The sequence below is a fragment of the Dermacentor silvarum genome, chromosome 10, assembly GCF_013339745.2.
Source record: "Dermacentor silvarum isolate Dsil-2018 chromosome 10, BIME_Dsil_1.4, whole genome shotgun sequence".
Lineage (NCBI taxonomy): Eukaryota > Metazoa > Arthropoda > Arachnida > Ixodida > Ixodidae > Dermacentor > Dermacentor silvarum.
The window spans coordinates 88,180,517-88,207,037 of NC_051163.1; the positions used below are offsets into that span (position 1 = coordinate 88,180,517).

The window sequence follows — 26,521 nt, forward strand, 5'->3', positions numbered from 1 at the left end:
TTACGTGAGTTTATTCAGAAGCTGGATGCCGCAGCACCCGATCTGTCTCTTCGCCTCTTCGTGCTTAAAGAGGGCACATTATATCGCTACAACGTCCTTCCGGAGGGATGCGAGCTGTTGCTCGTCATTCCTACGCATCTGCGATTGAGCGTTCTCGGCCACCTCCATGACGCCCCGACCGCTGGTGACCTTTGAGTTTCCCAGATCTACGACCCTGTTCGGCGTCGCTTCTTCTGGCCCGGTCTTTACTGCTCCATACGTCACTACGTTGCTGCTAGCGAGCCGTGCCAATGCCGACAGAATCCACGAATGCCTCGTGCTGGCCTCCTTCAGCACCTTGACGTCCCATCTGACCCTTTTTCCGAGTCGGCCTTGACTTCCTCGGTTCATTCCCTGCCTCTACTTCTGGAAACAGATGGATTGCCGTTGCTACGGACCACACCCGATATGCATTTACAAGCGACCTCCTTACCAGTTGTGTTACGGACGTCGCTGACTTCCTGCTCCACGATATCATCTTGCATCACGGAGCCCCTTGTCAACTCCTCACTGAGCGTGGCCACTACTTTCTCTCCAGAGTTATCGATGAATTGCTTCGCTCATGCGCGACAAAACACAAATTTACGACGGCTTACCACCCGCAAACCTACGGCTTGACCGAACGTTTCAACCGGACGCTAACGGACATGCTTTCTATGTATGTCTCTTCTGACAATCAAGACTGGGACGTTGCGTTGCCCTTCGTTACGTTTGCGCACAATTCTGCCCGTCATGATACCGCTGGTTTTTCACCCTTTCATCTTCTGTTTGGCAGCGAGAAAAAGTTACCTTTTGTCACTATCATCCCCGATGCCATCCATTTCCCCACTCAGTACGCCCGCGATGCCATTTCCAAAGCTGACGAGGCACGCCAAATAGCTCGCCATCGCCTTCCTAGATTACGCGACGTTATCTACACTCCGGGTGCCCTTGTGCTTCTATGGACTCCGACTCGGCGTGTTTGACTCTCCGAAAAATTGCTTTTTCGGACCTCCGGACCCTACCGTGTCTTAAGGCGTGTAACCAACCTCACTTACGAGATTGGCCCTCTCGCGTCTTGCTCTCCCTTCATCTGGCCCCCTACAGACGTTGTCCACGTATCCCTCCTTAAACCCTACCGCTCGCCCACACCACAGCAAGCACCGTGATGGTGCTTCAGCGGCCGCGGGTCATGTCACGGGACGGGGACGCTCGTGAGCGGCGGGGAGCGCGGACGTGTGAAGACCGGCTCCCGCTTCTGCAACCATTTAGGTGATTTAATTTGTGCCTAGTTCCACGATTTTGATGCCTACGGACACGTAAAGTTGTGACGATCACGTCGATACCCAATTTTTGGAGGTGGGTGGAGTTTTGCGATTTTATCGCCCTTTTTCGCCCGGACCACGCCACTGCAAAGCTAACCATAACCGCGTTTGGGCTAGCGCGGCGAGGTGCAGCTGAGACGCCCGCCTCTTTTCTCGCCTGTGCGGACACTCTAAGACTGTGCAGTCATGGAAACTGAAGTGGAAGGGGAGCTTCTGACTCCCGAAGGGTTTTCCAAGGATGCCGGATGGCAAACAGTTGCTGTAAGGTGCTCCGGAGCCAAATCGCCGCCCGTTGAGCGAGTTGGTGGCATTTCAACCGACGCTAAGCCAAACGACAACTTGGCCGCCAAGGGTCGTCGAAACTGTGGCAGGACTAAAGCCAAGATTATTCGGGGTGGAAGGATGCCTCCGCTGCCCAAAGAAGACGCGAAGATCATCGTCAGGCCGATGGGAGGTCTGAACATCAGCAATGTGGGCACGATAGTTGTGGCCGAGGCCATATGTAACGCGGCCGGCATCGACCCGGCGAAGCTGGACTCGGACACGATGTGCCCGAATTTTCAACAAAACATCATGGTCGTCAGTACCCCCAGCAGAGAGAACGCGACCCAAGACGTCAGGGTCAAGTGCATCGCCGTTGGGGGTCAGCAGCACGACGTCAACGCGTACGAAGCGGCGCCCCACTCCACGTGCACGGGCGTCATCCTCGGCAACGCACCGGGTGACGGCCCGAAGCAGTTCGACCGCAAGATCGTTAACTCGAAGAACCCGCTGGTCTTGGGGGCCAAACGAATCAAGAGCACGGGCACCGTGGTTGTGGTCTTCGACGGCTACAAGGTGCCAAACTACGTCTCGTACGGCGGTACGCTCATCAAGTGTACCTTATATCGAAAGCAAGTGGAGGTGTGCTACGCCTGTGGCCACCTCGGGCATCGAGCAGACGTCTGCCCCTCTCCAGACGAAGCCGTGTGTAAAGAATTAGGTGCCAACTCCGACGAACAAAACAAGTGCTAGCCCGATGTGCCGGCTGTGCGGTGGCCGGCAATTCACCGCCGCCAAGGAGTGCAAGCAGAGGTACCAGAGGCCGTACCTCGTCAGAAGCAGGCGCGAGGAGCGATCCCGAGCCAATAGAAGCAAGTCTCGGGCCTTCGCCAAGGGCGAGCGACAGCTCCCGGAGATCGCCGGTCGCTCCGGGGTTCGCGGAAGCTCCAGATCCAGGAACTCCTCTCCGCCGGTTACCCCCGGGTGTTCCAGGTCCCCCTCCAGGGGGAGATCCAGGTCCAGGGGAAGATTCGGATCCAGGGGCAGATCCAGGCGCTTCTCCAGGAGCCGCTCTGTCTCAAGGGCCCGGTCCGGTTCCAGCGTCGGCCAGCAGATGAAGAGGAAGTCGACCCTATCCTGGGCCGATAGGGTTAGTGGCAGCGGTGAAGCGGGACCCTCACGGGGCCCACGCAACCCGATCCCAGAGCAAGCTAGGGACGCTGAGATGGCGCGCCTTCAGAAGGAAAACGCGGACTGCAAAGAAATGGTGAGAAAGATTGCTAGCGAAATGACGGAGATTAAGCAATTGGTCATCAGTCAGAGTGATTTGGTCAAAGCGTCGGCCCGGCCGCCATCGAAGTACCGGTTCCGGTCAGTGACTCGGTTGATGCCCCCAAGCGCAGGGCAGTTTCCAGTAAGGAAGAATCAGTTTCGCAAACGAATGAGATGAAGGGCATGTTGGCCACGCTCACTACGAGCGTGCAGCAGTTGCATCAAGGCTTAGCACAGGTGCAGGTCACCCTAGGAGACCCGAAGAGAGGCCTAGGCGTGCTTGCCGATCGCATCGACGATCTGCGCCCTGTCATTAGTCTACTTACGCCGCTAAACTTTATGTATCATTTTTATGTGGTGTCTTTTGCAGTAGTTGTAGTGTGATTACTTAATTAGTGTTTTAATTTGTTTGTTTGTTGCATCTTTTCATTGCTTGCACTTTCCATTGGATGTAAGCACACCTGAAAAGGACTACTAGGCGTGATTTAAAAGCGCGAAGGCTTCCCAAAAATCTTATATGACAAAACATTACTTCCTTTCATTTATTCAATGTGCCATGTTTACTTCTCCCAGTACATCGGGCAAACAAAGTACGTGATTTCTATGAGCCAGTAAAAACGAACGAAACAAGCATTTAGCACATATATTCGAAGGTTCTAAATAAAGTATGAACTTCATATTCGTAAACATGTTATGGATGCTTATCACCCATAAGATGCTTAGGAATATAAAGTTCGTAGTTTATTTAGACTATTCGAACTCATCACCCATATCATGCCCGCCATGATCTTGAGATACAAAGTTCTTGATGTGTTTGGTTCTGCCAGAGCACTGGGCCACTTTTCCTATAAGACTTCTAAACAGGCAATAAACTAATGTTGAGGAGTTATAAACAAACACTTTTATCTGTGCCCGCACGTCACCCAAAACATTCCTCTGTTTCCTCCAAATTTAAACTTGCTGCATATTTGAGTTCTCAGAAAAACCCATGTGCAATGTTAAGATCACTTCCGGTCGCACTGGCAGCTTCGCTATAACAATTATGTGAACAGTCCAATCAAACACACCCTATACATGCACGCATGTGCGTGCATAGCAAAACAACAACCTCAAATCCACGAGGTAAATTTGTACAAATGGCTGGCTAGAAAGATAATGAGCTATTTCAATGAAACTGAGAAATGTACGCGCAAAATTGCCTATATATGCTGAGTACATAGGATATTTGCGCAAATAATTTTTATGTTAAGTGAGAGCGCTCAAGCATACAATCCTTCATTTGCATTATGTTGTGTCGTCAGTTCTTAATGATAGTCGCGAAAGTAACGAGAAGACAGGAGTGCGTGTGGGCTAAAAGATGGAGTGGATATTTGCCATGAAAAATTCCCGTTCTTTAGACATGGAAAAGGACGTTTTATTGGAGACGATCTTCTAATATCTCTTTCTCTTTTTAAGACATTGCCCTAAAATATATGGCGTGGTATTCTTTATGTCACTTCAAAACTTTTTCAGGCTTGTAACTTTGAATGAATAATGGGGTTTTACGTGCCCAAACCATGATTTGATTATGATGCATGCCTTAGCGGGGGACTCCGTGTTAATTTTGAACACCAGGAGATCTTTAAAGTGCCCCTAATGAACGGGACACGGGCGTTTTTGCATTTCGCCTCCATCGCACTGCGGCCATCGTGGCGAGGGTTTGATCCGGGGACCTCATGCTTAGCGGCGCCACACCATATCCACGGAGCCGCTGCGGCGGGTTTGTAACTTTGTGCGTTGTTGGTACGAAGGCAACATTTTAAGGCGACATATGTATCGGCCTGCTGTAAGGAAAATCAACCTGAAATGCAGGTCTAAATTAAACTTTGTCTTCCTCTCGTTTTCTTTTTTCAGGTGCAGCACAAGCCATTTCCATCGAAAGCCTGAAGTATAGGGCTGACGATTCTTCCTGTGGTGTAATTCTGGTTCAGTCGTTAGCTGGGGGTACGTTTTCGTGCGGTGTTCCACTATTTAATATATCAATTCCAATATCCACAGACTTTTTTTCAGAATGCTGTTTTTCTGAATGCTTAGCGCGAACAATGGGTATTTGAGCAATTTTTGTTAGACCGTTCGAGCAACAATATTACCATATGGAATTGTATAACAATTTCCTAGAAAAACAAACTCGGAATCTTGAATTTATTTCAAAAAATATGTCTTAAAGTTGATTCAAGGCCGTTTCTCTGACAGCCAGTAGGCTATTATTGTAGTCACGTATTGTTTTCTAAGATATTCTTCTTCTAGCCATTGTAAAGAGTTCTCTGACCGTGAGCGGCAGGGACATTCACGCTGAGCACCGCGATTGTAGTACCTGGTTGGAGAAGCTGACGCACATGGTCTCGCGGCGAAGACGGCCAAGGTCGTCAGATTGACTCAGATTGAACCCCGTAGCTACCAGAGATTTTCAGTCCACGACGCGGTAGGGACCTTTGCATTGGGCCAGGAGCTTAGAAGAAAGATCAGAAAAGCGGTGGGAAATTTACAGCCAAAGCCTTGCGCTCCTGCGGAATGTTGTAGTGCTCAAGTCATTGTCGCTTCGATGGTGCTGGTGAGTTTTAGCCTTTTTTGTCAGGCGGCGAGCAACTTCTGTGTGCTTGGCTACGTTTGAGGTGGACCAGTACTCAGTGGCACCGTACTGATAAGGCAATGCGTCCAACGAGCCCAAGGGTTCTCTTTCGTGCAGCAGAAATAGCAAAAATATCAGCGGTCACTCGCTTCGCGTTATTACACGCATTCGTAAATAAAGGGAGGGCAGTGTCCTAGTTTAGGCGGACGAACCCACGCTTGTAACGAACCTGTGGCGAAGAGTGCGAATCAAGAGCAGGAAAAGACCAACTGCCAGAAAACGAACGGCATAATAAGCACTAGTTTAACATAGTGTAGACATAGATGACCTTTCGTGCAAAATTTGAGGCTTTAACTGCCACGAAAAGCGTTACGGGAAGCTTGCTAAAAAAACCGTACTTGATGTCTAAACTGACAGAAAACGCGCTATTATCACTCGCTTCAAGTGACGCCGGACATAGAATAACCTCCGATATTAGAGGGTGCATGTCGCCGCCAGCTGAGCCCTGAAAAATTACGGATGCGGCGTACTGGGGCTCACGTCATAGTGGCAAACTGCAGGTGCACACGTCGCCTGCTTAGGCGCTGTTAGGCTAACTATACAATTACCAGCTCCGCGGCTTTGCCAAGTTTGCCTCAGTGCTATGTACTACTCATTTATAACAAATTTCGCCAATGTAAAATTTCTTGGGACCATTAACGCAATACTTTGTGGATAGTACGCGGTAAACATGGGGGTCATTATGTAGTATTGGTAGGGAGGATGTGGAGGCGGCCTTAAGAAGGAGCCATTGCAACAATTTATTGTAACCAGCTGGACACATGTTCCGTATGGTCCAGGCAGCAGTTGATCGCGACTGCTAGATCAGGTGCGCTAAATGATTTCGGTCTCATATCCGCCTTGCCCGTTGTCTACATTACCCAGGTGGGGAACGATTTTCGCATCGCCACATAAGCTCCCCCCACCCTTTGCCCTAAGTTTGTTGAAATAGTCTACAAAAAATCACCGACGATTAGAATGCCCCCTAATGCAAAATTTGAGCGCAGCTGGATACGTGTTTGATTCCGCGATAAGTTGATGAACAGCACTGATCACCGCACCGAATGGCAGAGCCACGACGCGCGGCGCTATATATAAACCGGCCACACGGTTGCTGCTTCCCGGCCACTGTAGCTGTAGCTTATGCAACCGTAACATTTACCGGGAAACGCTTGCAATGAACGTTCTGCGTGAAGTAGAGCTTTCTGGTTCTTTTTTTTTTCTTGTGCCCACAGGGCCGGGGCCGCCACTGCCGCGGCGATGATGATGATTTAATGACATCCTCTTTGAAACGGATGCGCGGATGTGGACGCCATCTGATGGAGCTTCAATGTGGCTTCCTCTGCTTTCCTACATATGCTTCCGTTGCAACCTCGTCCGCTGCTTTCTCCCGCGTGTTCTCTTCGCTCTCGCCTTATTACATTCACCGCTGCACTCCGCGTTCGCTCTTTCATCTTTCGTCTTAAGCTCGTTCACTCGGTTACGACGCCGAGGCACGCTGACGCTTAACGCGGGAACGGGTGCTTAACACCTTCCCTCTTATATATTCGCAAACAGCGGTAAGCGAGAACATGTGCAATACGTGTGAGAATTCTGCGTACATGGACGGCACTTCAGAGTGTGTACAAGGCCGCCGATGTGTAATCCTTGTTGAGGTTAAGGGAACGAACAAACTTCGCCGGGTATCTAGACTGTGAAGGGTACAACGTAAGGGTAAAAAGATGTTTGCGGGTTCGAGGCAGATGCGCCTGTAACAGGGAACGTATGCTGTGCCAACAGATCAAGGTTAGAAGGATTCGGTAGTAGACAGGAGATGGCACATGATTGATCGCGCATGTAAATCTTTGTGACCAGGTGTGCTCATTTGTTTCAGTAGTCTTGCGTGCCTTGTGGGTGCGTCTGGGTGCCACATCAGATGTGGCTTATCAAGATTACGTGAGGCGCGGTGGCTGGTGATTGGGTCATACTACGGGGAGGGGCCACGAATGCGGGCTACGTTGAAGACGTTGAGAATGTCCTCAACCGATGCCACTTGATGGTGGCAGAGGCCAGAAAATTGGAAAGCAGAATCGGGCATGAGTAAGACACAATGAACAAGGGCAGAGGTGTCTAATCCTCGCGACCCAGAAAAATTCGGTCTGAAGATCGTGAAAGGGCCACCTTTCCGGCCCTTAACTAAGTTTTTCATGGCCGACCTACTTGGTGGGGACAACAGCTGCGTGTGAGCTAGTTTTGAGCTCTTTCAGTTCCAAGAACTTGGCAGCCGTGCCTGTGCTACTGAGAGTCGGTGGGAGCTCGCCATTACCAGCGTTTTCTTGAATGTAATTCCGGCTTTACGGTCAATCCGCCGAAGGAGAGGGGTGGGATTGCAAGGAAGGGCCGAAGATCACTGCTGATACTGGTACGTCAGCACTCACAAGCGTGTAACTGCCGGGGTGCCATATGCTCTTCAACGTCCTCAGCCTTGAGGTCATCGGCGGTAAAGCCTGAACCCTGGGAACAGAGCTTGGCTTCACGCGACTGTAGGTCCGCTTGTCGCTGCAACTTTACACCTTGGCTGAACGAGATAGTGCGGAAGGCCGGTGCGCGAGGTGTGTCGCATGGACAAAGCGAGGTCAGCATTGAAGAGTGCGTTGAGGTTGCAGACGCCGTCGACGTGCATGTATCAGTACATTGAACACGTGCCTGTTTATCAACAGAATGTTTGCTTTATCAAACGCTCTGACTACAGCCTCAGAAACAGCCACAACAACGTTTTTATTACTGTAGAGGTTTCACAGACGTCTTTCCGCTTTGAGAAATTTTCTACCGGAGAGAGAATGGGTCCTGTCAACGCACCAATGGATGACCGTGAAACTGAGTGGCATCAGCGCCCAGGCGGGCCAAGCTCCTCGAAGGCCACGCCGGCCCAAAGCGAAAGCAGATTGCTTAGGCCACACCCGGAAATACGGGGGCAGAAACATCACCTGCAACTTACTTCACACCTAAGTATTGACCCCTTGTGTCTTTGGTTAAGTATGACGACAATTTCAAATATGTTGCACGAACGGCCACTACGATAGGAGGTAAGCGCAGCTCGAGCCTGCATTCTGTCTCCAGTTAATGGCGAAGATAAGCGATCTGCCGGTCCGCTGGAAATATCAGATGAATTCTTATTTGTTTGGTAAATTAGGATGAAGGGAAGGCCGAGCAATATCAAAGCTAAGCATTTTGTGATGAGAAGCGGTTGTTGTCACGCCGTCCACTACAGCTTGGAGGAGAGGCTTAGCGGTGCCGTCGGCAACGTGAGACCACGAGTCGACTGAGGCAGCCAGGGGTGCATGTTGCATCACTTCAGTAGTCGTGCAGACACCCGGCACACCATTGCGGCGCAGTCGGTAGAGCGGTTGGTTACGTACTTGTGGGAAGCTTGGCGAGACGGCGAAGCTTTGTCAATGAACATTTCCGTTTCCTTGCGTATAGACAGCGCCATTATTGAATAAAACATTGCAGATTACAAAGCCACAGATGAATAGAAATAAAGGTTGTTGTGAATCTATGGCTTAAAGCATTTGCAGAAACTAAGCAAGTGTTACACGTTTGTAAAACCTGAAGGCGCAAGCTTGCCAGCTATGGAAGAAGGTGACGATAAATGCGCGAGGGCAGTGTGGGAACGTTGGCATCATCGGCGGCATCGGAGCCAGCTGTGGAAAAGACGACGACGATAAACGCGCGAGCAGTGGCACGAGCGCGTCTGTGTGACCACGAGACGTGTGCAGTAAAGCACGCACTAGGCACAGCTTTAGTAAGCCACAACCGTTGAGTAGCCGTGGCTTCAGGGAAGCGTGCTCGCCGGGCACCACGTTGGCCCGGGTTAGGTTCCCATCCAGACCGACGTTTACCAACGTTTTTTTTTTTCAAAGCCACTAATTCAATTTGATTACAGGAACCTCTCTGACAAATGTGGCGTCAATCCGAGCTTTTAGGCCTGTTTTTACTGTTTGTGGCGTCGGCCATTATTCGTCAAGGCACAGTTTCACGAAGGTCATTGCAAGGTCGCGGAAAGCTTGCCGCCAAGTCACCACCAAGAGCACCGCCAACATAGACACCTAAGGCTTTCGCCCTAATGAAGAGATGCTTTTACATTTATTTAAAACTTCACAATGTTTTCAAGACTTAATGACATGTTTGACCGCGGAGAGTCGCCCGCGTCGTGTTTGCTTGAGTTTCCAGAGGCCGTTTAAAATAAGCATTCCTTACGTAAATAAAGAAGTATGCTTATTCCTATCATAGTGGGGCATGATTTTTCTATCTCCACAATAATTCCAAAGCACATGCGGTAGTGTTGCCAGTCCCATTAGCACCTGCAGGTGAAGTGGCTACGCCCGAGTCGTCTGCTACAGCTGATACGTCGCAAACTCAACCTTCGCATCATTAAGATTCCAGCACAGCATTGCATCTGCGTGTTATTATTTTGTAATAGCCCAGCTTGGGGAGACCACAAATGTTTATAGAGTCAAAATACTCCCGCGCATGCATTTCATCACATTGGTCATTGATAAGCCACCACTCCGCGGCTAAAACACATGAGCGTTGCTGAAGTGCAGATTGAAATCAAGTGTTGATAGGTAAATTGTCATTGTCCGTACCGCTCAAGGGCTGTGAAATTGAAGCGGGTGCCGAAAGGTCGCGAGAGAGCGTCCCATCCCAGGAAGACGTCGTGGGAGCACGAAGGCCGCGCCGACGCTCGGGCTGTCTGAATCCTCGGGCGACGCTCGGGCTGTCTGTATTCTCTCCGACAATGTAAGGCTCGCCCCACACAATTTAATATGTTTAATCCGTGCGCAATGTAAATGTAATGAAACCCTAATTTCTTTTTTCAATGCTTTATATCAATAAGCAAACCTTTTGTGGTGATAACGCGAGTTGGTATTTATTAGTTTCATATATTTTATTGCTGTACTTACGCAAAGTACAGTTGCCCAAAACCCGTGTATAAACTGATTTAAGGGAACAGTGCACGATGTTATGTGCCAGAAAAAGATTAACAACCTACGGTAGCAGCGAAAGGTTGTTTTTAATTGGTTGCTTCACCGGACCAGTTATATTTCTCGATTCAATTGCAGGAACTAAAACGCTGTAATTTCATCGTATTTAGTCGGTATCACAAGGTCGTTATTATTGTCATTAGCATAAAATTCGTTCACATAATAAATACTTCACAAATGTCTGAAATATGGCGTGTATTTCTTTCTTTCTAGGTGGAACGACACATTATGACCTGAGAGTGAAAAATTCTTTTATGCAAGGCGGCCCTCCCCAAGCCTGCAAAATGAAGTTCTATGAGCTCGCGCATCAAGGAACAGTTATCTACTGTTCAGATTGTCCGAATCTTCTTAGGCCAGGTAAATAAATGTACAACCGCTTTCGTTCGATTGAACGTCTACAAGGTAACTTAAAACAAAGAATAATGAACTTTTTTTTAGTTCGAAGCCAATAAAACCAAAGAGTTCGAGGCCAATAAAGAAAAGAAGAAAACAGACAGTGGTGTGAGCCTCAATCAGCAAACATCTTGACACAAGCAGCCTTCAAATCACGCATACCGGCAGTTTCTTGTGTCTTCCCAGATGTTTACGGCGTACGAAACAGAGCACTGGCGAAAAGGGGAACATGTGCTCCCGTGGAACGTGCCATTGCCATACCAACAGCGTGCAATTAGCGTGAAACACGAAAAGAAGCAAACATATGGAACTCTTAGAGAAAGCTTTGGTGTCTCCGGACACCGTGGAATCTTCCTAAATGAGTCCGCTGACTTACATCGTTGTCAATAAATGCTCCACTTTTAAATGTTCTTCTTCAGTTCTTTTTTTTTATTATAACAGGAGCTAGACTTAAGCGATTTAGTTCCAAATTGTAATGAATCATTTCTGATTTTGTCTGATCATTTTCTACACCCAAGATTCTCGTGGAACACGAGCAAGTCCTTTTCACGACAATGCGAGGTGATGTTACGACTCTTCCGTTGTAGAGTTCTTTGGCTGAATTTTTACCTTCGTAGATCTGGGTTAAAAAATGCTGCATAATTTCTGGGAGTTGTCTACTCATGGGTACGCATTCTTGGGCTCCACTGTTGCATCGCATTTGCTTACCTGCTTTTCCTAGCTTATGCATATGTCTACTCGTCTGTTTTCCGATGCAAAATAATGCCAAAGCGATCGTGTCAACGGAGCCGGAACGCTGTCACAACCAGTTTTACCACAGCTGCCTTTTTCCTTATTTTAACACGAAAGTGTTTTATGCCGGGGTCCACCAAGACTTCACTGACGTATTTCCGTCACGGAAATACGTCATAGAACATAATACAAAGAAAGAAACCAGAAGAAAAAGTTCCACAAACATGCAAAATTTGGAAATCGAACCCACGACCTCTCGGTCCGCGACGATAGATCGCCGAGCGTTTAACCCATTGCGCCACAAACGCATTTGCAGAGAGCTACACAGACGCGCCTTATATATCTAACACTCCTCCGTGTACCCGCGCTCTTGCTCGGGGCGGTGCCGCCGCCTACGAGCAGAAAAGAGAAGTACTGCATTATGACACTAACGCGCACCGACAGTGAACGCTTCGGTGGTCTCAGCACTACGACGCCTCAATGCCAGCATTCGAAGGGACGCTGGCATCAAGCAGCACTACCAACGCCACTTAGGTGGCGTTCACCGTACTCAGCACAGCGGAGCGTGGCCTCCGCAATTAGCTCTGAAAATGTTTCTGAAGTTGATCGCGGAGGCTGCAATTACGACGCGCTGTACGCGCTGATTTGACTCGGTGACGATTCAGTTACGTGCTTTGTCTTGCGCGTTGTATTAGTGTGTCAGTTACGTGCTTCGTCTTTCGCGTTGTGCTAGCGTGTGCAGCGTAGTGCAGCTTCCATATGCACGACGGTTGCTCATGGTCATCGACGTTGGTAGTCGTGATGGAGGAGACGTGCCACCAGGCGTCAGCGTGGGTGCATCAACGCCTAAGGGCGCTTTAGCCACAAAACACCGATAGACATTATATATCAATGTGCAATAAACATTACACTATTTCTGTGAAGACACGTTTCACTTTCGTGTTCTATACCGATTCCTATATAAGAGGGATCAACCACATTTTTTATCTTATTTTCTCTCCCTTTTTTTGTTACGTGCTTGACGCGCTGACTGCATCACCACTTTTATTGCGATAGCAATTATATGGACACTCAAAAGCAGATTTCTGCCGTCGGCGTCGCCGTCGCCGTCGCCGTCGCCGTCGCCGTGAGGTTCCGTATGACGTCATTTGGAGATGAAATCGTCGCCGCGCGCCGAACGCTGTATGTGCGAGTGAAAGGGCGCGAGGGGCGCGTCTTTCACGGGGAGTGAACGCACGGCGGAGAACAAACGCGCGTTCTGCGCCGTGCTCGCTTAAGGGCTGCAGAAGTAGGCGTCTCTTTTCTCCTTTACAATCACCATATATGTAGAGTACAGTGTACTAGAAGAGTTGTAGTGCGCTCACAATGCGGCAGAGCTTGACGCACTTCATGTCGCCGCCGACAGGTGGCGCGGTTCGCAGCGTCACCTGAAACTTTCCTACGCGTCGCGGTAAAACAGCTATCGCGTGTTGCTGTTTTCACCGTATAAAAGTAAAATGCACGACGTGCAGCGCACGAAAGTTCTTTTGGTGCACCTTTGCAGTGTGCAGTGAAATAAATTAGTATTGTTGCGGCTGATTTACAAAGGGTTGGCGATGTTTTGAGCCGGAGACACGGATGAACTAGCCTTGCTATTCGTGCTGTTCTGTTAAAGGCTTGATAAAAAAAAACGGCTGCAGTCACGGTATCAAGATGCACTCGAGTTTTTTCTGCAGCTGATCGATAAAATGGTCAGTGTGGTTTCGCCACAACCACCGCGCATCCGCGTTCCCAGCACCACCGCGCCGAATTTAACCACCACTTCGTTTTTTTTTTTCGCAGGTAAGGCGTGCAGCGCCTTAGACATTTTCACGTTGCCTCATATATTCACGAAATTAAATATTTAGGTATCACTGCTGCACAATTTAAGCTGGTCAGCTGGTTGTTTATGTATTACATCTTTTGTAACGTTAATGCGACATGAAATCGAAAGGATGGAAATACCAGGTACACCCGTGAGCAAAAGTATACAGACCACAGGGTCGCCGAAAAAACTCAATTTCTTCGTAATTAACATGCATAAACTGAAATTGACGAGTGCACTGGAAAGCTCGCAATGCCAAGATTGGACTGCAGTCCTCAATTTCAAGTTGCATTCGCAGGCAGTTGAAAAAATCGAGCTTTATCGCGCAATCCCTGGTCCGTATACTTTTGCTCACGCATGTACATTTATGCAATAACAATGTTAATTTACAACGAAATAAAGAATGATCCCGGAAGCGCCGGGAGCCACCGGTGAAAACTCCGAATAGCTACTGTCTAGTGCGCTTCGGCTTTTCTTCGCGGGTGCTTCGTCCCTTTCACACCATTTCCTTTTGTTCCTGGGCTTCGGTGTCGTCTTCGTCACGTACTGTGGTAAATTCGGAAGAATCGTGGGAACAGCGTTTTCTGATAGCAGTGGCAATTGTCGCGAGGAATGCGCACCTCTTTGCATTCTATAAGGTGCACATGTCCCTAATTATGTGTAAGGGCCCATTCAAATTCGAAGTGTAAGGGCCCATTCACACTTGCGACTGGGCGAGGTCGTGCGACCGATTGCGACTGCCGACCAGAAAGCTGCTCAAGACGAACGATGTTCACACTGACAAATGCGACCGAGGAGTCACTAAACCGAAATGTCTCGCGATATGCTGTTCACGTCTGCTTGAAATGTCATCGCCACGTCCTGTTTCTTCGCATCTGGTTGGTTCAGCTGTTCTGCGACTGCGGTCGCGCGACTGAAAAATCGAGCAGTGCTCGAGCGACTGGCCCGAAACGGTCGCACTTCGAGAAAAGCGACCATGTGCGACTACTTGCGAATGGTCGCTTTGCGACTAACTTGGTCGCGTGACCTCGCCTAGTCGCAATCGTGAATGGGCCCCAACTCACAGACCCGCAAGATTCCTCCAGTGTCTTATCTGCACGGTTGAGGTTACTCTCCCATTCCTTTCGCCGTTCTTCATCACGTGGAACGCTGAGCAAAGACGCCTTTGGTGCATCATTCACACGACTGTAGCCAGTTCTGCACTCGGGTGCAAAGCAGTATGTTCGACGGCGGCTAGCCATTCTCACTGAGAGTGCACATTGAGTAAAGCGTCAAGCAGAGCAAGCACAGATTATACTGCTGAAAACGCCGGCGGGACTTGCAGTCGAGAGCCGACAACGTCAATATTAAGTGGTTAGTTTTCAGAAAGGAAAGATTGGCGCTATCTTCTGCAGCCCTTGAGGGGGAACTGCCAACGTCGTGATCCAACAGAACGTACTCCATACCAACCGAGGGAAGTTTTCAGGAGAAACTGGCGGCAGCGCCTCTGGCGGGCGCCGGAGCAGTCGACGCTGAGTGCGCCGCGGCGCCGCGGCGCTGGGATACGGCAGTGAGCACACTGCCCCTATTCTAGTACACTGTAATGTAGAGCAAACGCGCCTTCTTCGGACGCGCGAGAGGCCGTGGGGGAGGGGGAGGGAAGGGAGGCGACGTTTAGCTGCGGCACCAAGTGCCTATTTATATCAGAGGCTCCAGCAACAGTCACCAACGCCGCACGCATTTTGAGCTAACGCGGGCAAAACGCCGATGGCGTCGACAACAGTTCTGCGTGTTGTTGCTACCAAAGCCGCTCACCTTACTTCGTATGACATTGCTGTGTTGCTATCGCATTCATTGCTTCGCCCTTAGGGCGAAACTGTGACATTTTTTTATTGCGATAGCAATTATATGGACACTCAAAAGCAGATTTCTGCCGTCGGCGTCGCCGTCGCCGTCGCCGTCGCCGTCGCCGTCGCCGTGAGGTTCCGTATGACGTCAATGGAGATGAAATCGTGGCCGCGCGCCGCCGAACGCTGTATGTGCGAGTGAAAGGGCGCGAGGGACGCGCTCTTTCACGGGGAGTGAACGCACGGCGGAGAACAAACGCGCGTTCTGCGCCGTGCTTCCTTAAGGGCTGCAGAAGTAGGCGTCTCTTTCCTCCTTTACAATCACCATATATGTAGAGCAAACGCGCCTTCTTCAGACGCGCGAGAGGCCGTGGGGGAGGGGGAAGGAAGGGACGCGACGTTTAGCTGCGGCACCAAGTGCCTATTTATATGAGAGGCTCCAGCAACAGTCACCAACGCCGCACGCATTTTGAGCTAACGCGGGCAAAACGCCGATGGCGTCGACAACAGTTCTGCGTGTTGTTGCTACCAAAGCCGCTCACCTTACTTCGTATGACATTGCTGTGTTGCTATCGCATTCATTGCTTCGCCCTTAGGGCGAAACTGTGACATTTTTCTTAACGCCGCCAATCAATATATTATTGGTCATTATCATCATCAGCCTATACTTATGGCCACTGCAGGACGAAGACCTCTTCCTACAATCTCCAATTACCCATGCCTTGCGCTAGCCCATTCCAACTTGCGCATGCAAATTTCATAACTTCATCACCCCACCTAGTTTTCTGCCGCCCTCGACTGCGCTTCCTTTCTCTTGGACAAAATAAAGTTATTTCTCTCTCTCTCTCTTGATATCCTTCCTGTAACTCTAATGATCCACCGCTTATCCATCCTACGCATTACATGCGCCCGCCAAGCTCCATGTTTTCTCTTGATGTCAACTAGAATATCGGCTATCCCCGTTTGCTCTCTGATCCACACCGCTCCCTTCCTGTCTCCTAACACGTTAGGCCTGAGATTTTCCTTTCATCGCTCTTTGTGCGGTCCTTGACTTGTTCTCGAGCTTCTTTGTTATCCTCCAAGTTTCTGTCCCACATGTTAGCACCGGTAGAATGCAATGATTGTACAGTTTTCTTTTTTGAACGAACGACAGTGGTAAGCTCCCAGTCAGGATTTGGCAATGCCTGCCGTACGCACTCCAGCCCAATTTCATACTTCTATAAATCTCTTTCTCATAATCAGAGTCCCCTGTGAGTAATTGACCCTGTAATAAACAGTAAAATACACATTATTAAAGGTGTCTGCCAGCAGCATTCGAACCCAGGACCTCCAGTACTGAAGCCCGACATTGTAACCATTACGTCACGGACGCATGCACCGACACGCGACTTCGAACACCCTTATCAATTTCTCGCTGGCAAGTCAGCGCGTTGAGACGCCTAGCGCGTTTCAACGCAGGTCACCAACAGGGTGCCGCGCGCTAAGCAAACAAGCAACACGGCCGCCGTCCCGCAAATCCTGCGCCTTTCGCTGTAGCGGACATGATGCAGCAAAAATGATGCAAAAGATTCTGCGAAGACACGTTTCAGATTGGTGTTCTACCAATTCCTACGAACAATGGATGAACCATCATTTTTTTATTTTGCAAATTCACGAATTTTTGTAAAAAGGTGACGGCCAACAAATATTTAAAAAGAATGCTATCACATTTGATGCAGCCATTACTTAGACAGAGGATTTTCCCAATCCTACACATTTTTATACGAGGTAACAATTTTATTTCTTTCTTTGAATTCGAATGTTTACCCTACGGCATTATAAAGTTGTACAAAGGAGAATATCATGCTGCCAAATTCTGTAGAGCATTTTCTAGATTTCAATTACAACTCTCACCTTGGGCCAGCCGAATGAGCTCCACACCACAGAAATATTATGCTCCTGCACCCTCTAGGTTATGCTCACAGTGCTGTTTTATGTACACCCCCTTCGCTACTAACCGAAAAAAAAGAACTGCACAAAAAGGGAGAGTTATGGGGTTCATATAATGAATAATGTGCATTTTAGCATCTCTAACCACTGGTATACTTCTGGACCAAGGTCCAGAAGTATACCAGGTCCCTACTGTATAACTGCAGCAGGGACCTTGTGTGGCTGCAATTTCGAGGGTTGCAATGCTGCGTCTTTGTATTGAGTAGCGTAGGGCCTAAAGCATACACAAGAATCACCTATGAAATAACAATAACTTCCAGCAATGTTCTAACTCTCGACTTATGTATATGTGCTTTCTTAGTATCGCATGACATTTGCGATAATGACTGTTTCCTGAGGAATGCAAGTTTCGTATCCCTGAGAAATACAGAGGGGAGGGGCCACATGTAATAAGCACTCGCGGTTTGGGCTTTAAGAATCTCCATCTTCAATGATGACTCCAGTTAGCTTGTCATGAGTTCTCTGTTAACAGAACTGGTGTTAGACAGTGGTTACCAACTACAAGTTCTCGACTGCAACTAAGGTTCACAACTACAATTGCCGTTGGCCGACGGAAAATTTCCGATCCAGAGTTTGAGTAATCAAAGAATAAACGTGTACCTCTGAGAGCCTTTGGGAGTGGTCGCTTAAATTTAGGGCATTTCGTGTTCACACAACTTAGTTTGATACTGGCAGAAATGAAGGTTAACAAGGCCACTTTTTACTAATTTAGAATAGCAGAACTATAGGGCAAGATCGGCTTGTCGTACGTGGCTGTTTTGACGGACACGTACAGTTTGAGTGAAAAGTGAACAAGATGTGAAGAAATGTAATAATATTGCCGACAGGCTGCTCATATGTGAATGGTAAGGGTCTAAAGACTCTTAATGAAGTAAGAAACAATGTTCAGAGTGCCTGGCTGGTTTACGTTTCGGCTTGTGTCGAGCAAAACGAAGTAGTTAATTATCTGCGTATCTGAAAATGTTTGTCAAGTTCAAGCAGTCAAAGGGTGAAGATATGAACACGCTTAGAAAGCTTGCCCAACCTCTTCGACAGCTATAAGCAGGGGGCCACGAGGAATAGAAGAATGCAGGTCTTCCACGACAATTCCAAAGCGATAACCACTTTTCTCTGCACAAGGTTTAACGAGTCCCGAGACTTTCTCCGAACATTTTAACATAACAGAGTCGTATAATGTATACTAGTAAAGATTTCCTTGTAGGAGGACCGCAATAAAATTGCTACCCCATTTCACAGTTTCAAACAATTACTCGAAAGGCATTTCCAGATTAAGTAGTAGCACGCTAAAAATGGACAATAAAGTGTTTCTTGCAGTTAGTAATATAATTTGCTACTCGAGGAACCTTTAGTCTGTGCAAAGCTTTATTCGACCTTGACTTTTGAAAGGCTGCGCTAGGGCTAGCGAAGCAGCATATGCAAGTGTAGGATAGAAGCTGAGAGCCATGACGCGAATACCGGAGTCACCAATTTGTGGGCAAAACTTCAACACATGGTGAACTTCGGCTTCGTGAACGTCATTAATTCTTAATAATGCGTTCGCACTAGGAGAGTCAAAGTGGAAAAAGTTGGTATATATATATTGCACGTTAAACACATGCACACACACACACACACACACACACACTATATACTATATATATATATATATATATATATAGTGTGTGTGTGTGTGTGTGTGTGTGTATGTGTGTGTGTAACGTGCAACTAGTGGTGGTCTGCTCCGGACCGCTGTTAGCTGAACTTCGTTCCTCGATGAGACAGGGTGTTTGACAATTGAGCTCCTGAACAACACTTTGCAATGTGGCGAACGCGGCTTAATTGGTGGAACCGGGACCTCAAAGTGGTGCGAAACACTGCTAACGTTTTCTGTCGCATAAACTACTTAATATCCGCTGAATTTGTTACGTTTTTTGTTACGTGTTTTTTTAACTATGGGGCTTTACGTGCCAAAATCACGCTCTGATTATGAGGCACGCCGTAGTGGGGTACTCCGGAACTTTGGACCACCTGGGGTTCTTTAGCCTGCACCTAAATCTAAGTACACGGGTGTTTTCGCATTTCGCCCCCATCTAAATGCGGCCGCCGTGGCCGGGATTCGATCCAGCGACCTCGTGCTCAGCAGCCCAACACCATAGCCAATGAGCGACCACGGCGGGTAATTTTATTGGTGTGAGGACGACGACATGGCAAAGAAACCAAATCTTTAGCAGATGACATCGTAGTTCTAAGAGTAGGATTTACCTACCTAAAGTCTAGGAATTGGTTTGCCTTATATTGGTGTCTCAACAAAGGCATTTCAAAGAACGCAAAAAAGTTATCAAACAGCGCACGAGATCAAGGAACAGGGCCGGTGTCACTCAGGAAATACAACTTGCCCCTTGTTAATGTTATGAAGACGGCATAACAAAGACGGGAAAAATTCACGAAGTGGTAGAAATATTCATAAAAGACTGACAACCTGCTACAACCCTCGAATTCGATTTTTTTGCGTGATGTAGATGGCCCGGCGGTAACGACGGCTACCGGGTAAACGTTGAGTAAGTGTTTCAGTGTAACCGGATGCTATGTGGAAGTGGCTAAAATATGCACCATAAGAAAAGCTATCACTTCTTAACTAACACCTTCCTGTAGATTAAAGCTGTGGACGCCCTCCGTTGCTAGTCTAATTAGTTTTGTTATTATTAGTCGCTTCTCGCAATGATAGCAATAAGTTTATCTTGAGCGACGATATGCAAAATGAAGTATGCACGAGGCCCGTTAGAAAAGTATCCGACCTTAGTTATTTTGCGAACAGCTGACGTATTAAAGGGAAAATGAGACATCCACCCAAACGTAGCAATTGCTACAAAGGATACCCATACGGGTTCCTCGAAAGAAAATCCTCGAATTTGAAGGAACATTCGTGTGGGTCCGGGACTCGAACCCGGGACCACCGTCGGTCCGGGGCAGCCGCTCTACCATCTGAGCTAACCAGGCAGCTAGCAGATGGCTGGGCGAAGTCGAATTTGTCAACAACTCAAAGCAAACGAAAGTGCTTGACGTAATACCTCCTGATGGTTTAGCGTAATAACACCTGATGGAGATGAAACAATCTACAACATATCTACTGCTAGCAAAGTAAAGTAGACTTGAATTTCCGTGATTGCCCGCCTCGCAACGTGAAAGTAAAACGAGCGCAACTCCCATCTTAACGTTACTTCTAAGCTTGGCATGGGCTTGGGAAGGGGTAGGGGGTTAACATGTTCCTTAGCATTTATTATTGATTTTGCTTGGCGCTCGGAAACAGTGCAGTGTAGTGAATACGAGAAAATGGCCAATCAAACTGCTTGCAGCGATTTTTGTCTTTCCGTAGGTGGAGGATGGCCGTGACCTATGCCAATGTGAATAAACTACTGCAATGTAACAATATTCGTTTCAATACGGCAAACAAAGCGAACCCGTAGATAATGTGATAATGTGATAGAGATATCACCCGTTATGAGTTTTGTCCTGCGTATCATTTGTCAAATAATCGCTTGCGACACCCATACGTTGCGGAGCGTGCAGTCTAAATGGGAATTTGTCAGTGTGTTGGACACAAGTGACCGCGACGCTTGCCTTCGTGGCATGGGACAATTGCTACCCTAAAGAACTGACAAAAATGCAATTGAGATATAAGCAAGCAATCTTTAATATGTGGTAGTAGGTGCCCGCTGACAGAACCGGATAATACGAACACGTATATGTGAGGTGGCAATAACAGAAACTGACCTAGGCGATAATGCACTGGTCGTTGAACCGCACATTTCTCCTTACATAAAGCTAAGGGACAATGAGAAATGCCCACAATATAGCAACTGGTCGAAAACTTCAACTGGCCAGGATGGCATCGATGCCTGTGAGCAAGCTTGCAGCTGGATTTATACTGCTTTCGGCGCTTGCATTAGGTCATGGTGAGCTCTTCCATTCGCGTACTTTTTTATCATCGCGCGGTAGCTGTAAGATCTTCTCAAAGCACAGTGCTAAAGTGAACAGATAATGCAAGGCTTAGTTGTTGTGAATTTCAGCGATCAGAATTAAGCTCACCTCAACCAAGGTTCTCGTGCCGGGTTGTGTTGTCTTTTGAACAGGCTCTGAATATCCTACCGACCTAATTGATTTCGTTTCGTCAGCCTTTCGTCAATTGTGTTGTTTGATTGATTAGTAGGCAAGATATTTGACACGTTGTGCGAAGTCTCTCTTGTTCTGAATTTTTTTTGTCTAGCAGCGCTTCCCTATTCAGATATAATAAATACATGAGATAACTGATACATTACTGAAAAAGATTACTGCACCCATCGTGCTACATCCCCGTGAATTTTATTTTAAGATCCAAAGACGAGTCTGATATCTGAAAGCACACGCTTCTTGTATGATAAACACGGCGATGATTATGGTTAAACGGCTCTGCAGAGAGTGGCATTTGCGTGCGAAATGTTTTGCCAGAACTTTCAAACCAAGAAATACTGCTTCTTCAAAAATAAAAATACTGGTGCCTGATTCTTTTAGACTTTCAGGTATGTCATTATTCGCCACATGGTATTCGCGCAAAAGGATCGAGGCAGCTTTCAAGTGTGGAAAAGAAAGAGTAAGGGATAATTGTCTGAATGGGCCGCCGGTTACCTGGTCGACAAATAAATTGCTTTTTCTGTGAGTGCCGCGTCGCACAGGGTCATGCTTATATGTAAGCCGGTATAAGTTTTTGTGGTAACACATATTAAATGCAAAGAACGAGAAGAAAGGGAACCGAGGGGCCCGATGTTTATTAATCATGTCATAAGAAGCCTACAAAGAATGACACCAAGTACAACATAGGGGAAATGACTTGTACTTACTGATCGAATTACTGAAATGATAAATTATTGGAAATGAAAATGGATGAAAAAGCAACTGGCCGCAGGTGGGGAACGATCCCACGTCTTCGCATTACGCGTGCGATGCTCTTACAATTGAGCTTACGCGGCGCCGTTCTTCCATCCACTTTATGGAGTACTTATGTTGTACAGCTGGAACTAATCCTGGTAGTGTTAGCCAGCGCCACCACTCACAAACATAGGCGGCGGATGTGGAACATCCTTGCTGCCGCAGGCGACACAACTAGGTGATCTTTTTTGGGTGAAGGCAACTGTTCAGTAGACCTACATATAAAAATCGTGCCCCTCGGTTGCCTTTCTTCTCGATCATTACAAACGAGGGCTCCAATCCGGCAACATTCATGCCTTCAGGTGGCATAAGATGTCAATGATAGCCTGCTTGAGCACTCGGTCGACCCCCTCTGCAAATAATCATTGATTGAGAGAGGTTGTTGTGACGGTCAGCCGCTCGGCAGAAAGAATGGGTGGGAGGAATTTTGGTATGTGTAAAATGTTTAATGGCATTTTCATAGGATGTGTGGTGTGTTGGGGCAGGCACCACAGTGCCCACTGCGAGGGGAATCTTTAGTGAGTAGGCCTTAGAGGAGGTTCTTTCTTGGGGGAAGTGAGCACAGTGTTCGTCTTGTCGGTTGAATCTGCCCTGAAACCTTGTAATGAACGGGTGCAGTTATAGAATCGAGGTATACATAAGGTACACTATGCCCTAATCTACCCTGTATGGGTGCATATATGGTGGTCGCTTTGGGGAGAACAGTATGATTGGTCTGAGGAGATTGAAAGCCCCGAGTATCATATCGCAGGCAAGATGGTTAGCTCATTGATTTCTGAATATCACCTCAAAGGCGGGAAACCAGACAACCTCTGCTTGTCATTCCTGTAATTGTTTCGTGATATGTTTAAGTAAGCCGCCGTTTAGGAGTTTTCTACATGTGGAGATTTATATGCGAGTGTTGTGATGAGTTTTACTGGGAGATGTCTGGCTCTTACTACTGCTTGCACTTATGCAGTTGTTCTATCAGTGTTTGAGATTATGTTACGGTGTATGATACCAAGTGCGTGATCTACCACAGTTATTGCTGCGCATTTTCCTTCCACGCTAGCTCTGTATAAAGTATTATAAGTGGCATTTGTGTTGCGCCCTATGCGTGTTTTGACAACTGCGACCCCCTTTGTCATCCCAGCTTTATTATTCGCAAGGTGCATTGTCTGTGGAGTGGTGCGATTTGATGAGTAGCGTATAGTTTGCGGGATATACGGGGAAATGCGGCAGATGCGACTGTAGGGAATGGTTAAAAGCCTAAACTATGAAATATGTGACGACGCTTTGCAGTCTGTGCAGGTCGAAGTTTCTTGCCTGTGTTTGAGCTTGATAATTGTTTTGGCGTTACAATTGTGACAAAGCATGTGACCAAGCAATTGTGTGCTCGTGATGAGAGAGTTCTAAGGCTATTTCGGCAGCCTTAGAATTAGCGCGTCGATGCGTGCAGTATCTTCTTTGCTGAGAGTGGTATAAGAGTAGTTTTTGAGTCTGCGTATAAATAGCGCGTCGTGAAATAGGCGCAGACCGGCTTGTTTTAGTCCATGGGTTATAGTCGATGCCCTTCGCATTGTGTGAAGGTATATTCCAGCTCTAGGGCACGTCAGCATTGCGAAATGGTCAAAAGGGTTTGTTCACGAGACTCGCCCGCGCCGTATAAGTGTTTATCAAGCACTGGCTAATTCTTGGCATTCGTCATGGCAGAATGGTAAGGAGATGGTTTCAGGGCTGGTACGAGAAACTCCTCTAAATGGAGTGTTTAGAAGGAATTAACGGCGAGATGATCACTTTCGCGAGGCTTCACGTGATTCGGTGCTAAACGCGTTGCAATAGACGCCTGACAGCGTTTCTGGGGTAGTGCAAAGATCGATGTCTTCGCAAAGCGCAGGAATGCTATAGGTAGTCTACTTTCGCGCATATGGCACTGAGCCACCCGAAGTCTTCCGAAGGGGATAGTGTCACCAAATGGAATCCCTCTGGAACATCGTCCTTGAGTACAACTTCCCTTTGCTCTGCAACCCATCCCATCACGGCTGGTGACTGTTACGGGATGCTTTCGTCGCTGAAAAGCGCTTTGCAATTATTATCGTCAAGTGCAGACGTATCCGGCTGCCTCATCTAAGCGTCACTTGCACCGATTCCTTCGTTTCGTGGGAGCTGCGTAATCTTTTTTCGTCTGGTTTACACTGCATTTATTTTGTTTAAAGGGAACTGTGAAGACAAAATGTGCAGCGTTGTCGATGCAACCTCCTGCTATTGGAATACAGCGGTTAAGTACATTGTAAGGGACATGATTTCCCAGCTCGCAGCGGAGACAGCGCACCTGAAAAAGCTATGTGGCATGTAAGTAAACACCGTTTACTGCTATAAACTATCAAATCTCAATTGGAAGCCTTGTTCGAGTGCATCTAAATGACGTAAATAAGAGCCATAAATTGTATATGTCTCCTTCCTCACCACAACTATAAGCTTTCTACTTATTCAAGAGGCCGATGCGCGATAAAAGCTGTATGGAAGACATAAATTAGATAATCAAAGTGGCGTAAGAAGCCGTCACTTACAAATTATCTTCAATTCGAAAAGAATATTCATATGGATGTTAAACATGTTTAAAGGAAAGTCGTACGTACATCAAAGGCAAGTGTGATCGTGATGACCTACGTAATCATACATTATAAATAAATAAATAAATAAATAAAAAATGAATAAATAAATAAATAAATTTATTTCGTCTATTTCAACCAGGAGCGGCCAATATAAGCTACCATACGGCAGCTTGACGAGCCTGTTGCCTCCATAACAACTATACTAAAAAAGCCCCGTATTTTCCATAACTCCTATATCCAATAACATATGGGAAAAACGGGTTTTTATATGGGATCCTGTATGTTTCATATCGGTTTATTGGATATCGGACCTATGGGGCATACAAATTTTTCAGTAGGGAAGGGTTCACAGCAGCAAATACATAATTATATATTACAAAACACGTACAAATAAAATTTGCATCCAAATGAACACGTAGTGAGAGATCACACCGTTAAAGTAACAATATGGCAAATATGATCACAATGCACAAAATATCTGTACTACTAAATTATGCTGTGGCATGTACAAATTTCACACGCACTTTGCTTGAAGCACAGGAAAACAAATCGAAATTATTAGATTCATAGTGATTCAGCAGACATGGCAACGTATAGCACAAGCGTTGGATTGCCAAGTTTATGCGCCTGGTACCATCCATACTTCGCCTCTCCTTGTCTCATAACAATGTTTTTTTTTCTTCTAAACAAGAAATTGTTGTGAAATAGGGACAATTGACCACTTATAACGATCTCGTTAAGGCCTTTTACCTTAGCCACCGAACCTTCCTCACACCTCACCCCAAGTTCAGCCGGGCGCAGACTACCACCCTGCCTCTGCTACAAACAAACACGTACCCTTCATCCGCCCACCTCCACCTTGTATTCCCAGACAAGCGTAGCCGGTGCTGCGGCACTCACCCGGCTACGCTTCCGCATATGCTGTGGGAGTGCCCAGCACAGTACACACACATTAACACCCCGACCCTCTCGGCGAGGTTGCGGAGCTCCGCCCTCGACGACCAAACCTGGGCGAACCAGCACACCCGTGAGGCGGCGACGAGACAAGCCCTCAACGTCCCCTCATGGGAGGCTTAGGCCCGGCCATCATAAAGTGCTGATTCTATAATAAAAGTTTAGTCCTCCTCCTTCTTTACGTTCAAGTTTAAATCGTGCACTTAATCTATAGTGGTACAACTGGTGGATTCTAATAATCCCAGCACTGGTATATATATATATATATATATATATATATATATATATATGTCAGTAGTTTGTGTCCCAAAAGGCGTGTTATAAGCATACCGAATAAACCGTCTGTGCATTATGTTTTTTTTTTGCAGGTTCTAAAACGTCGTAATACCCCAGACTGGTACAAAGCAGCTTAATTGAGAGTAAAATAAGGAATTATAAATAAGTAATTTCACCTGTGTGGGGAGAAGACGTTTCAGGCGACGAACTATTAATGTTATACGTGCGATCTTTTGGATTGGAAGATTTACATGGCTATCCCAGGCCATATTTGCAGAAAACACCACACCTAGGCACTTAACATGATCAACAAGTTCAATGCTACGACCGCTTAAAACTGTCTACATGGGCGGGAATTTCTTTGTTCTTTCGTATAAAAATTATCGCCTTTGTTTTGTTCGTATTATTTTCATGCCATTAGCT

General features: G+C 47.2%; 2 protein-coding genes across 2 annotated transcripts in view; both read left to right on the top strand.

Annotated features, from left to right (window-relative positions):
- The window catches only part of LOC125940904 (uncharacterized), a 43,593-nt gene extending 32,558 nt beyond the window's left edge, over positions 1 to 11,035 (top strand). The window contains exons 4-5 of the mRNA XM_049657571.1: positions 4,770 to 4,859; positions 10,764 to 11,035. Coding sequence (XP_049513528.1) covers positions 4,770 to 4,859; positions 10,764 to 10,915 — 242 coding nt within the window. The 3' untranslated portion in view covers positions 10,916 to 11,035. The remainder of the gene's footprint in view (positions 1 to 4,769; positions 4,860 to 10,763) is intronic.
- A 10,119-nt stretch (positions 11,036 to 21,154) lies between these two features.
- LOC125940902 (uncharacterized) overlaps positions 21,155 to 26,521 on the top strand; it is a 30,266-nt gene continuing 24,899 nt past the window's right edge. The window contains exons 1-2 of the mRNA XM_049657560.1: positions 21,155 to 21,265; positions 24,470 to 24,605. Coding sequence (XP_049513517.1) covers positions 21,196 to 21,265; positions 24,470 to 24,605 — 206 coding nt within the window. The 5' untranslated portion in view covers positions 21,155 to 21,195. The remainder of the gene's footprint in view (positions 21,266 to 24,469; positions 24,606 to 26,521) is intronic.